The following is a 13,991-nucleotide window of genomic DNA, read 5'->3' as shown; positions in this document are numbered from 1 at the left end:
TGTTTGTGCAAGCTTGTTCTAGAGTTTGGGGGAAAGTGGGAAAGGCCATGCCCTGCGTTGTCAACCCGGGCTACCAGATGGGGTGGGATCTGGGGAGGGAAGGAGAGGCAGGAGTTGGCCTTTTTTGGGAACATCTTTGTGTTGTTTGGCTTGTTGCAACAGAATTGCTTCTGTAGTTGGAAAGGAAAAAATCCGATAACTGCATACTTTTTTAAAAAAGAAAGGAATCAAGCCAGTCTACATTAGGGTCTGATGTCTCCAAGATCAAATTTGAGCTTCCCGTGTCAACGAGTCCAATATTAAGACATCTTAAACAAACAGCACCCACTCCCGGGTTTCACATCAAGCCCTGGAAGCCACTGCCCCAATCACTGGAAATACTGGGCAGAAGACAGCCCTGCCAGGACTGGGACGTGGATTCTAGTCCCAGCATGGCGGTTTACAAGCAGCGTGACCTTGGGTAATTTAAGCTTGAGCCTCAGTTTCCTCATCTGTAAAATGGGTGTAGTGTGACCTGCATTTTCTATTTTAGGATTTTTACAAGGATCACGCGAGGCGAGACACGTGAAGGGCTTTGTGGACCCTACCACCTCGTTACTCAGAGTCAGGCCCGCTGCAAGGGTGTCGCCTTGCTAGAAATACAGAATCTCAGGTTCGCCCCACCCCCCACCAGTCAGGACCGCATTCTAGCAGGACCCCCGGGGGGCTATGTACACAGTAAAGTTTGAAAGATATGGCTCTAACACGCTCTTCAGTACAGTAAGGAGAGTCACCAGAGAACTCAGAAGAGCTCATTGTTATTTGTTAAATAAACGAGAGCTCTGGCAGACCGGAGTGACGTTGGGCCAGGCCCTCCCCAAGCACCTGCCTGCCTGGCTCTGGATGGGGAAGAGGTTCCCATGAAGTGTGCTAATGTGGGATGAAGGTTTTGTTGGTCTCCGGACTCCTCCTGTCGTCTCAGAGAGGTTCCTGGAGGAAATCACGGGGCCTCTCTCACTTGTGCAATGTGGCCTGCCCACCAGGCGGGGTGTTGGGGGCCAAGAGGAGGGGATGGGTCCAATGGCATTGCCACTCTCCTTGCTCTTGTGGTTGAGCTCCAAATTAGCACATTCTGGGCCCTGTGCCTCCCATATTCCTCCCAGGTAATCTAATTAGCTCTCCAGGACAGCCGGAGCCTCCGGAACATGGAGTCACTAAATCCACAGGGCTCCTGGGGGCATCACCGAGGGGGTGGCGTGCGCTTTTCATTAGGAGAGCCAGAGTGTGGGGCGGGGAGGCTCTCAGAGGCCTTTCCTAAGGCCAGCGGAGGGCTGCTGGGCGGTAACCTGGGCACCACTTCTCCCCGTTCAGAGAGGAGCCCCAGCGTGGCTGCTGGCAGCTGTTTCCTGCCCCTACCCTGCCAGATTCCTGCCCAGGCACAGGCTTCAGTGAGAAACCCTGCGCCTTGCCCGGGCCCCCGGAAACTCCAGGCGGGGCTCTGGGACTTGCCACCATGCAACTCCATCCTTCCTCCCCACTCTAGTGTCCTCCAATTTCCTCTCTGCCTCTGGCTCTCAAGCTGTGACACATTCTCTTCATTTTCTACAAAGCAGGTTATTTCCCTCTTGGACAAATTTCTAAATCTTTCTAATTAACTAATTGGGTTGGGTTGAAGCCTTGTACCATTTGTAACCTGTAATTATTAGAAAATTGCCATGGTAACCACACTACTAATTAGTGACAATTTATTGCCATGGCAACTGGACCATAACAGAGATGTTACCCACAACTCCTTCTTGGCAAGTTCGCTGCACAGTTGGGGAGCAGGTGAGTCGACAGTCGGGGAGCCAGCCTCCTGGGCACCCGCCCCAGCAGCCTCAGTATGGAGAGCCCAGCTCAAGTCTGAGGCAGGGGCGGCCGGGGGTCTGCAGCCCTTGCTGTGCTGTGGCGGGAACTCTACTCCCAGGTGGGTCATGTAAATCTTCTTCAATAAGCTCCACGCACCGTGCGTGGGTCCCCGACGGAGGCTCCCGGTTCAGTACCTTCTACCCGACATTCTCCCCTCCCCCGAATCTTCTCCCTGCCGAGGTTTAGCCTTCCGGGCCACCCAAGCGGCAGTTCGGAGCAACTTTGTTTTTGCCTTGGAGGATGGCGCCCCAATAGGGAGTAAAATTCTACTTTACATCCATTACTCCTTCTGCATTTGAGGCGGGCTCATCCTCTTGGGGACAAGCGGCTCCCCAGCTGGGGCTGGAGGGGCGGCTCTGGTGAGGGGAAAGAAGACGGGGTCAGAAAGTGTGCGTGTGACCTTGGGCCCATCACTGAACCTTTCTGGGCATCTGTTTTCTCACTTTAACGTGAGACTGAGAGTAACAACAGCTTCTTCTCAGGGCTGTCATAAACAGTAAGTGAGCTGGTTTTCCGCGCGTACTTTGGGAAATGTCAGGTGCCACACAGGCATTAGCTGGGACAATTTCCCAGCTGCTGCGTGAATAAAATCCCCTTATTTCCCCAGCACACTCAGGCTCCTAAGGCCTCCTTGTTCTGCTGGTGGGTGCAAAGGCTGCTCCCTGCCCAACGCCTCCTGAAGGCTTCTCACTCTGCCCATCAGGCTGGGTGGGAGAGGTGGAGGGACAGGGGAAAATGCCTCCCCACTGCCCCTCTTCCCCCATGACACCTTCCGACACCCCCTCGGATTATCTGCCCAGTGGTCCTGAGCCCCATGCGGTAGCCTCATTTAGCCTTAAGAACTGCACCCCTAAACCTCTGAACCCCTGTACTTGGCGATGCAGACTCAAGTCCAGTTTGGGTATAGGCAATCCGTTTCTCAGGTTGCATCTAGGCGGTACTGGGGTGGTCCGCTGACAGGCCAGATCACATCTGGGAGTCAGAGGTGGTGGGGTGATGATGGGAAAGTGGGGCTGTATGGAATAAGGGAGGGGGCGTGCTGCTGGGGGCCAGAGGACCCAGGCACAAGGAGGCAGGGTATTTGCCATGCTAAGGAAAAGCCTCTGGGTCCTTGCTTGGCCTCTGACTCTGCTCCGGCTGCAGGAACTTGAGCTGTGTGCTCTTCAGGCCCTGGTCTCCCTCCCCATAAACTGGAGAGGGGCATGAGATCACCAAGGCTCCTTCCCACTCTTCCAGAGCATCCTCCAGGCTGAAACTCGGGAGAAGCGTGGCTGGGAGTAGATTCCCAGACCCATCGGCAGTCCACATGAGTGGAGTCTTTGTGGGGCCTGCTGGCCCAAGAATCTGGACCAGTGGGATTAATCTACTGAATCCTCAATAGAAATACAATTCTTGTGGGTGCCAAGATCTGCAGGCTGCCAAGAGCATCCAAGAAACTGGAGAAGAGTAGCAAAGATGCTGGAAAACATAGGGATGGAGGAATGGGCAGTGTGTGTGTGTGTGTGTGTGTGTGTGTGTGTGTGTGTGTGTGTATGTGTGTGTGTTGAAGGGAGAGGGAGGGTCAGGGCAGGATGGTAACAGGGTCTTTCATCCTAAATTTCCCGAACATTCAAACCTAGAATAATACTGTGCTGGTGCTGCTACCCACGAGCCCTCTGTGAGCCGTCCAGGTAGCTGGTAGGGTTCCAAGTGCATGGGGTGGAGGGTATTAGACACGGACATTCTACTCCTCCCTCAATCCTTGCAGCCCCTCCCTGTAGGACGCTGAGGGGGCAGTGGGTGGGAGAACGGCAGGGGCCTGAAGAGTCTCAGGAAAGAGGGCAGGATTGGCTCCTCTGGCCACCTGTTCTCCAGTCCCGTGTCCTGGGTGTTATCTGCGTCTCATCCCACTGCACCGTTTTCCAGGTGAGGAAATCGAGGCTCAAGGAGGTGCGATAACAGCCAGCAGGCCACAGATCGCAGCTCAAACCCACATCTGAGTGACCCCAGAGCCTGTGCTAGCCCACAGCACGCTCTCAAACATTTCTACACAACCTCCCTCTTGGCAGAGGAGGGAGCTGGACTCCTGGTAAGGCCCGGAGTGGCCAGCCGCGGGCTTGACCTTTCTTTACAATCTCTTATTTTAGCGGAAGAAACTGCAGCAGGATTGCATTTCTATTATGAGTATTTGTGTTTGCGTTGAAAGAAAAATGATGTCCCTTCTTGTCAATCATCCAATGCATTGACACCGCACATTCCCGGGGGCACGGGATACCCCTGGCAGGCCTGCGGCTGCACTCCCCAAGGGTCTTGGGCCCCGGTCGAGAGCCTGTCACTCTAGCTCTGCCTGTCACATCCTCTGTGCTCCTGCTGCAAGGCAGTGTCCGCCTGCCTGCCAGCCTGGGAGGCTCCGGGGCCCCCACTCCGCTGCCCACGGCCACCTCTCTGGAGTGGGCTGATGGGGAGCCGCCAGAAGGCCTCAGCTGGGCTTTAGGCATCTCCTTCTCCTCCAATAATGACTTCCTATAAATCAGATCTGCCCCTCCGCTTTGTTCTATACTGCTCCCAGCCAACAGCAAAAATCCCCACCCCATATCATAAATCCACCTTCATTTTCTTTCTAAATTTCTTGTAAGGATTCTTTAATCACCACCTTGCAGCCCAGACAGATGCTCCCTCAAAAGGTGAGGCTGAAATGCAGAGCTCCTGGGGAGGGGCTAGAGGCTGGCAGGGGTGGGGAGGCAGGGTGAAGAGGGAAGAGCAATGGATTCCAGTGGAGAGGGGCATGAAGGGGCCTGTGACTATACCCAGGGCTGGAGGGCACGCAGGGGGACCCATGGAGACCACCTCCAGGGCAGGGCTGGGTGGGCTTGCTCTGAGCTGCCTCTCATGCCCAGCACAGCGCTCTCTGCACTCAGCACCCAGGAGATGCCCTGCAGATGATCCTGGCTTCCCCCCGGGCACCTGGGATGAACAGGGTGTCGCTGTCTGCTGCACTCGGAGGGTCCTGCCCCTGAGCCAGACCTGTGTCAGGCATGTCCTATGCCTCCTCTCCTTCTCATGCCCCCACTGCAGGCAAGAAAACTGAGGCCCACAGAAGTTAATAAATCGCTAATCGCTGCCTGGACGGGACCCACGGCTGAGGCAGGATCTGCCCCAGCACTTCGGCACCACATCCTGTCCTCTCCGCGGCTCTGCAGACAGCGGTTCACACGGCTAGTTCGAGGCGCTCGGAGAGGCTGGGGGAGGTGCCCAATGTCACTCAGGGCTGCAGAGGCCAGCTCAGACCTCTTGGTCCTTACCTTCCCTCTCCTTGGGTTCCATGCCAGGCCTTCTGCCACAGAGACAACTAATTCTCAGGATTGCCTGCACTGTCCAGGCTCTGAGGGGCTGCAGGCATCTGGGAAAGTCGGGGCTTGGGACTGTCCTTGAACCAGGAACCATGGGGGAGTGGGCTTCCTTCCCCTCAGCTCAGCGCCAGTCCCTCCGTCCGCCTGCAGCCCTCGAGTCCCTCGAGTCCCCCGAGAGTGGGCGCGCTGGCCGCTAGATGGCACTGTGACCTAGCGGAGCGGCGGCCGCCGACTCAGTCGAGTCTGGAGAGAAGGCCTCCCCTCCCCCGCGGGAGAGCGGCCAGGGCCATGCGGACAGCGCCATTGGCCGGCCTGCCGACCGCTTGCCCGGCCTCCCCCTGCTGCCCGGCACAGCCTAGGCCAAGCAGCTGCTTGAGCCACAGAACTGGGGGGTCAAAATCAAGCCCCTGAGTGCCAGTCCCTGGGGCCGCATCCCGGTGGGTGCAGGGCCATCCTCCTTCCCCGGCCCGCCGGTTTTGCCCGCAGGAGCTGGGATGCTCCAGCTGGAGGTCATCAGAAAGGTCAGCAGGTTGCGGCCCTTTAAGCTTCGGAGTGGGGCTCTGGATGCTAGTTTCTCTACAAACCTTCTGTGTGACCTTGGGCAAGTCCCTTCTCCTCTCTGGACCTCGGTTTGTACTCCGAGATCTGTCCAGCAGCTGGGTGTTGTGTGGCTGGGCTCTGGGGACCCGCGGCTCCCTGACTGCACATCTGGCCATGGCTGGCTTCCCCCCAGGGCTGCTCAGGGCCCTGTTCATCACTGCCTGCTTCCCTCCCCTACTCCAGGCCCCAGGGCACCAGCCTGGAGCTGAGCACTGGCCAGATGCCAGAGACTCAGCAATCAGGCCGGGCTCCACTGGAGGCCCTTACATTTGGGGTCTGTCCCTGGGGCTCAGGGGGGTGCTTTAGGCTAGTTTTCCAGCCAGATGTCCATGTGTCATTAATGAAGTGACAACAGGGGCTGCAGGGTAGAGTTGAGGGGCTTGGCGGGCCAGGAAAGGGTGGGCTGGGGAAGGCGGGCAGACACAATAGTAACTTGGTGGGCCAAATAGGTTCTTGTCAGCCAAATGGCGTTTGGAAGTCTGCAGAGCTGCTCTAACGTGTCCTCTGGGCACACCAGCTGCCCCGGCAGGCCCGCACGCTCCACGGAAACTGCTGTCCCTTCCTGGAGCTGCCCGGTCCTTCCAGCACAGCTTGGCACAGTTGGCTACTGCTTCCAGCCCCATCCGTCCTCCTCAGCTGTCTCCTCTTGGTCCCCTCCTGCCCCCTCCTTGGTTCCCACCAGCCCTTCTGCCAGCCCAGCCAGCGTGAACAATGTCCCCTTCATGCTCAAACCCAGCCGCAACCTCCCGAATCCTTTTATTCTGTGTAGAAGCCTCTCTCCCAGACCTTGCCTCCCTCCCGCTCATCATTTTCAAGTGCTTCATCTCCCCAGCCCACTCTCCTTCTCCTGCAGATCAAGGCACTTAATTGCCAAGCCAGCCCAATGCACAGAACTGGGAATGATTCGGAAAAATTGACTGTACAAATCTAGGCTGCAGCTCCTGCATGTTTACTCCTTTTCCCAGGAAAGCGCGGTTTATTACTGACACTCAGCCAGAAAGGCTGCATGGTCACGTGCGGAGCTCTCGAGCACTTTGATGGGGCTGGAGCCGTGCGAACTGTTCTACTGTCTAGCCATTTGTTCCCACAAACTTTGTCAGACAGGTCGACATCAATCTCCCCGTTTCACCGAGGTGGAAAGTTGGCTAGAGAAAGGCACCATAAACTCAGGAGAGGCTGTGACAACCCTTTCTAGGTAGGGCTTTGAGAATGTGCTACCCCCCAGGTGTACGGAGGCAGGGGCATGGCCCAAATGACCCCACACCAAACATCCTTCCAGCCCCAGGATTTGGATTCGGGTGGGCTGCCCGTTTGGAAGTCTGCAGTGCAAGCTGGGATGGATATATCGGGAAGGTCAACCAGCAAGAGGCTCTCTCTGTCCAAATGACAGGATCAGGGTGAGGGAGGCCGAAGTTTACATGAGACGTTGTTGTGCACAGCTCTGGCTTCCTGATTTTTGGCATCCAAAACAGGAACTGGATTGCTCTGCCATCAGCACTCTATTGGCAGATTATCAGAGTTTAGTCAGCAGCCGTGCTAGAATTAGAAAAACAGCCTTCCCTAGAAAGATCTCCCTGTCAGAGACTCTGACAATAGGTCCCCCATCCAGAGAGGTGTGGGGGGAGCATGGCTTCAAAAAAAGGGCTGGAGAGGTTTTGGAACAAGAACACAATTCTTTGAGCTCCGTTATCCGAGACGGGACCCAGCTGAAGCTTAGGGATTTAGCACTCAATTCCTGGCCGCTTATGTATAAGTAAATAATTTCATCTGCTGTTTGGCAATAAAGAATGCTTTAAGTCTCTACCGTTGTGATTTGTCAGTTTTCTCCTACAGATCCTGTTCGCCCATCATCTGGGTTACAGCAGGGAACGGGGCAAGAGGCTCCAGGGAGAGGATGAAGTTACAGTGTTCTCATCCTACGTCCCACGTCCCCCAGGGGGTCCCCCAAAGCCCACGCCTGCCAGGTATCTCCCCAAGCCTTGGAGAGGCAGTGCTGGACGAGCCGCGTGTGGGCGGCGGGATAGAATAAAGCCTTCATCCTCCCCTCCCCAGGGACACAAGCCCACCCTCTCCTGTGGACTCTGATGAACCAGACTCAGCTTTGCAGGGACCAGCCCCCAGCCCCAGGCCTCGCGCCCTTCCCACTCACAGCACCCCAGCCGGCCCCCTAGCGCCACTCTGCCTACCTGTGTATTTGCTGACCCCGGCCTCAGCAGCCACATCTCTGAGCGCCAGGATGCCCTGGGAGAGGTCGCTGGCCTCGGGGTCCATTTCAATGAGGGCATCAGGGCCCACGTTACCGTAGGCGTAATTGGCGATGTAGATAGAGTAGCGTCCAGAGCCCTGAGGAGGAAGGGAAGGAGGGTGGGTGAGCAGGCCCCTGTGCGCTCGCCATGGGCTCTTTCCCGGACAGGCTCTCCCCCTCCTCTCGCAGGACCATAGGTCTTGCGTGGGTCTGCTTCCTCTCCCCGGGTCTGGTGTGCAGGGCCTTGCGCGGCCCAGCTCCAGCAGCGCTTTCCCCCGAGGCTGCAGGCTGCACAACACCCGCCCCCCGGAGTCCTACAACAAAGCAGCCCTGCTTTTCCTTCTATCCTGTTCCAGAAGAACACATCCCTCCCTCTCCCCCACAACCACCTTTTTATAGACAATTTTCTAATGTGCCTCTCTCCAGCTGAGCTCTCTCCAGCTGCCAGCCAGGGTAGCTGCTCAATAAATATTTGCTGATTGATTGATCTACCAATTCCCATTCTTCTCTCTCTCTCTCCCATTCAAGCTCACTCCAGCCAAGATGACAAGCAAATTCCGGAGTCATCTCCCTCCCCGCCTCCCACCCTGGATTCCCTCATTCCACTATTTTGGTGGCACAGGAGGCTCGGATATGCAGGGGTCCTCCTTCCATTCCCTCTGTTTTCCCACATTACCAGAAAGAAATCGTGTATTGCTTCTGCCTTTGTAACACTGTCTCAAATATTTTTTTCCTTTGCATCCAGGAGAAGCCCTGGGCACCAGCTCCACGGTGCTATCGTCGTTGTCTGCTCTAGTCCGAAACCCCGCTGACGAACGGTTCTTTTCTTATTAGAACCGTGTCACTTCTTTCAATGGATGCTTCCTTTCCCTCAAGAGAGCCACCTGTTTTCTGCGTTCGAACAGTTTTCCAGCTTTCCTCATATCCTTCTCATCATTTCCCTCCAATTAATCAGAAAGTAGATTATTTCTTGAGCTCCAACTACCTGCAACGCACTCTGCTATAAATGTCCCGAAGACAACGTCTTTGTCCTCCATTTGCTCACAGGCTCGTTTAAAGGCAAGTGAGAAACGCAGAACAACCCGAGAGGAAGAGCTGAGTTCCAGGCAACCCTCTCTTCCCGGCCCTCGGCCCGCTCGGCTGGCTTCTATTTCTTCCCCAGCGGCTCCATAAGCCGAACCCCATCCCACCTACCAATCGCTGGCTTTATCCCTTCTCTGGGAACGTTTTCTTCGGGGGGGAAGCTGATGAAGAGCTACTTGGGTCTGACTGACTGATGGGTGAGGCCAACGGAGCAGCTCACGGTCTCCTGATGGGGAAGCCGACATGGCAACAATGACACAATTCTATATGATTAAGAGAATACGTAACTATCCTGGAAGTAAAATTTTAAAAAATGTTAACTATACTGGAATTAAAGATTTTTTTTAAAAAGAGAGAGAGAATATTTACAGCATTTCCTGGTGTACAGAAAGGGGCTCCCCGAGGAAGGAGCACTGAACCAGGGGGAGTTCAGAAAAGGCTTTCTAAGAGGAGTCTGAGCCAGGTGAAGTGCAGAGGAAAGAACCTTCCAGGCAGAGATGATACAGAGAATGACGTATGTAGGGAAACCACAAGCAGTTCGTTCAGTGTTGCGGGAATAGAAAACGCAAGGCAGGGCGTGGCGGGGGCTGGAGCTGGAGAAGGAGGAGGCAAAGATACTCCCTAAAGACGTCGACGCCCCCTTCTGTTTTGGGTATTTGAGGCTCCCTCCTGCCACCTGGGAGACTAGGTGCTCCCTGGCCCAGCAGCATTGGTGTCATCTGGGAGCAGGTTGGAAATACAGACTCAGTGACCCGTCCCCTCTGCCAGACCTGCTCAATCAGAGTCTGCATTTTCACAAGACCCCCATGTGATCCCCGTGCAAAACCCAAGTTCGAGATGCAAGGCTTTACAGCACAGCTTCGTGACTAGGGGAGAACTCTGGGAGGCGCCCGCCCGTCGCAGGAGCTCGGCATGTGTGTGTGGAATGATCGGATGAAAACTGAATGAATGGGGGCAAAGGGGCAAGTGCGCCACCCCTGTGCCCCATGCCTGACCCCACCAGCTGTTAGCAATCCCCGCAACAAATGGGCAATTAAGCCCCAATGAACTGAAAGGCACTCTGCTGGAAATCAGGATGTTTGTAAAATTCCATTATACCTAGTTCCTTTCTTCATTGTGTGGGGATGATACAAGTTGACAAACATAGATGTGTTTCAGTTGCAGAGGACTGCAGAAATTTGCCACGTGGCCTTGACTACAGTCACTCTGGGGCAGTGAGGTGGTTGCAGAGCTGAGCCCGGGAAGAGGCTCCCCAGGGCAGTGGGCTCACCCCTCAGCCTACATCAGAATCACCCGGAGCGCTTGCTTAACCCTAGATGCTGGGTCTCCTCCCCGGAGTTTCTGATTTGGGAGCCCTGGAGTGGGGCCCGAGTTTGCATCTCGAACAAATTCGCAGGCAAAGCTGACGCTGTGGTGCCAGGAACCACTCCTGGAGCCACCGGTCTAGGGACATTAGCCTGGCCCGGCCGGGCTCTGCCCCCACGTGGCTTTGTCCTTGGGCAGTTCCTCACCCCCTTCGGTTGCATCTCCTCCTGTGTTAAAGGGGAATCATATTCGCCCCGCTTCCTGGCAGGGTTGTTGAGAAGATGAAATGAGACAACACATGTGAAAGGTCTCCGAAAGATAAAAATGCTATATAAACATGAGGCATAATCATTATCGATCAGGGAGCGCTTCTTGTAAGAGATCGGCTTTGAGCCGGATCCAGAAAGGTTGGTGAGTGATGAGGCGGCTGCAGACAAAGGGCAGGAAGGGCGCCAGGTTAGGGGCCGCGAGGGGTGAGGGCCGCTGGGGAGAGGATGGGAAGGGCACGTGGTAGGGTTGAGACCTTTACCTGTGAGACAGCTCTCAAACTGGGGCCTCGCCAGGGTCACCTGCAGGGCTAGTTCAAACCCAGATTTCTGCCCCCTCCCCCACCCCGTGGGTTCAGACTCAGTAGGTCTGGAGGGTGGATTGGGGGTTGGGCCTGAGAATCTGCATTTCTGACAATGCTGGTGTTGCTGGTCTGGAGACTGCACTTTGGGAGCAGGTTGACTAAAAGGCGCCAGGTGGGGGCTGTGGGGCTGAGGAAGGAGTAGGGTGAATGCTGTAATAAACCTGCGGTTAGAAATTTGTGGCTGATGCCAGTTCACCCAGGGGTAGGGTAGCCGTGGGCTAGAAAGGTGTCTGATTCGTTCTCAAGCAGGTAGGGCTGAATTCCTGGCTTTGCCTGCCATTTAACTATGTGACCAAGGTCAAGTTGCTTAATTGCTGGAAGTCTTAGTTTCCATATCTGTAAAATGGGGATAATGACAGCACGTACCTCCTAAGCCTGTTGTGAAGACTCAGTAAGACAATGCATATAAACCGCTGAGCCCGGGGCTTGGCATGTTGCTAGTTCATTACGGTTAGCTGTCATTATCGTTAAGATTGCTTTTGTGTTTCCTACACCATATCTCTCAGTTTCCAGAGTGGCCGTGACCTTGCCCTACTCTTCCCCTCCACAGTTCTCAGGCCCCAGGGATTGCTGGGGTACCAGTGGCAGCTGGACACAGAAAGCAGCCCTGCTCCTGGTGGCAGCCCGACTGCAGGGTTTTTTTCTAGTTCCCTGAGGCTGGGGCTGAGCAAGCTGCTAAGTGCCTGCCTATGGTGCCGCGTGCCAAAGCTTTTTTTTTTTTTTTGCATTTCGCACAGTGCCTTTGTCCTGTGGTTAAACGCGTGGGCGTGCAGATGACCTTGTTGGGACAAAGAGTGCATCTCTTTGTGATTAACCTTCAGGCCCCGCCACCAGCTCAGAGATGATTCCCACCTTGGCCCAGTGTGGGAAACCTTGGTTCAGCAGGAGGGAGGCAGGAAGCAGGATCCTGGGAAGAGGCTCCCAGCAGTGGCCAGGCCTGGCACCCCCAGACCCTTCTCACTCTTTGGGGCCGCTCACAGAGCCACTGCCACCTCCTTCCCTCCCACCAGGCAGGAGTCCAGGTGGCAAAGATTCAGGTCAGGGCTAAATGTGGCTTCACAGCCCAGCTTGGCTTCTTTTCCCAGCACCAGCTTGTTAAGAAATAAATATTTATACCTGGCACCTGCCTTCTCCCAAGGCCTAGAGGCCCCTGCTGTGAAGATTCACGCTGAATCCCCAATCCCCTCAGTGACTTCTCAATCCTGAAATGAGCCGGGCCCCTTGCCCCTGCCCCCGGAATGGAAGGTAGGCAGCAGCTGGGTCCCTGATTTACTGATGACTGTCTCTAAAGCCAAGGAAGGGGCAGCAGGGGAGCAGGTGACAGGAGGGATAAATCACCTCCACGGCAAGCCTCTGGCTCTGGCTGGGGCTCCGGGGGCACAAGCCAGGGCTGGGGCCACCCCACAGGGCAGGGGGCTGCAGCTGCTCCTGCCCCTCCCCCTTGGCCTTTCCTCCCTACCTGCTTTGGGTTGGCACCTGTGGTAGGGGGCGCTAGCAGGCACGAACGCCCTGACAGAGCTCCTGCTGAAGTCGAGTACTTGCACACTCAGGTCACCCTCCACTCACCCACTCACGAACCTCTTTGTCATGCCTTCATCGTTCCACAGGTATTTTCAGGAAGAGCCCTATGGCTCGATGCCTGGCACATAGTAAGCCCTTAATAAATATTGGTTGAATAAATGAATGAGCACAAGGTTTAGAGCTAGAAGAGTCTGATTCATGTCCTAGTCACACCGCCAATCTATTTTGGGTCCTCGGGCAAGTCACTGCCCCAAGCTGGGCCTTGGTGCCCTCCTCTGCCCAAAGGACAGGGTGATGACAGCCCTGACCAGTTTCCTCGCTTGTTGCTGTGAGAGCCTCAAGGGAGAACTGAAACTCACCTCGCGAGCCTTGTTAGTATTTAGCCCCTACTACATGCAAGGCACTGTGGGAGCTGCCGCGATGGTGCGGCTTTGGGCTCTGCCCTGGACAGCCACACTCTGTCGGGACATGCCTGCCTGTTGGCTCCCCTCTGGGCTCTCACATCGCTGCCGTACCCCCCTCTTCTCCCCTGCATGCACCCCTGAACTCACCGTCCTGTCCACACAGGCCACGGAGCGCCCGGCAAAGAGGCTGGCCACACCGCGGGCCACGTTGACCTCATCACTGAGGATGTCTTCCCACCGGTTGTTGCGGAACTTGAACAACTTGTCCGTATACGTCGCCACCCCTGGGGAGAAGAGGAAGGGAGGCTGGTGGATGATGGGCCAGTGTGCAGGTATGTTTCGGGCACCTGTCACAGGTGGTCGGGGCCACAGGTGGATGGGTCACCTGCGGCAAGGGGAGCGCTCCCCACAGCCCTCACTCAAGAGGTGAGGCTCTGTCCGTCTGCGGGCGCTCAGGTATTTTCAGTTGAGGGAAGAGCCTGGCTTATGAAAATGGCCAGTGCAGCCTCAGGAGCCACAGAAGAAATGTTACTATTGCCGTGTGTCTGAGGTGACCCTCAACAGCTGGATTCGGCACCGTGCTCCTACGACATGCAGGAGATCTGGGGTTGCTAATATTTCAGCAAACTCAACCCAGAACCTCTCTTTCTCCAGGGCCTGCTTCCTGTATTCTCTGCTGGAGCACAGGGCCTCATTCAGGTCTCAGAAGAAATGATCCTGGTTGGTGGGTGGGGCTGTAAGTCCAGATCCAGGAAGGGGCTGGAAGTGGAGCTCTGATGGACCTGTCGCCCACCCCCAGGGGAACCCGATGGCAGTAGGGTCAGCACCCAGGTGGGGTGAAGGGGGTGAACAGCCCAGGGAGGCCCTTGAGAGCAGGGGTCTCCACTCCTTTCAGAACCGGATGGAGACTGAGGACCGCCAGCTCCGGGGGTGGCGCGCATGGGCACCACGCAACACACCCCATGTAACCGTAGGGGGCTCTGCAG

General features: G+C 55.9%; 1 protein-coding gene across 1 annotated transcript in view; it reads right to left on the bottom strand.

The window, feature by feature from the left end:
- Positions 1-13,991, bottom strand: part of CRTAC1 (cartilage acidic protein 1) — a 135,676-nt gene that overhangs the window by 25,983 nt on the left and 95,702 nt on the right. Inside the window, exons 4-5 of the mRNA XM_087862830.1 lie at positions 13,153-13,289; positions 8,003-8,159 (exon numbers count right to left, since the gene is read on the bottom strand). Of these exons, the coding sequence (XP_087718956.1) occupies positions 8,003-8,159; positions 13,153-13,289 (294 nt within the window). The remainder of the gene's footprint in view (positions 1-8,002; positions 8,160-13,152; positions 13,290-13,991) is intronic.

The sequence above is a fragment of the Ursus americanus genome, chromosome 6 (genome assembly GCF_024610735.1).
Source record: "Ursus americanus isolate L20-20 chromosome 6, mUrsAme1.1.p, whole genome shotgun sequence".
In the NCBI taxonomy this organism is placed as follows: Eukaryota; Metazoa; Chordata; class Mammalia; order Carnivora; family Ursidae; genus Ursus; species Ursus americanus.
This window is presented reverse-complemented; position numbering and strand designations above follow the sequence as displayed.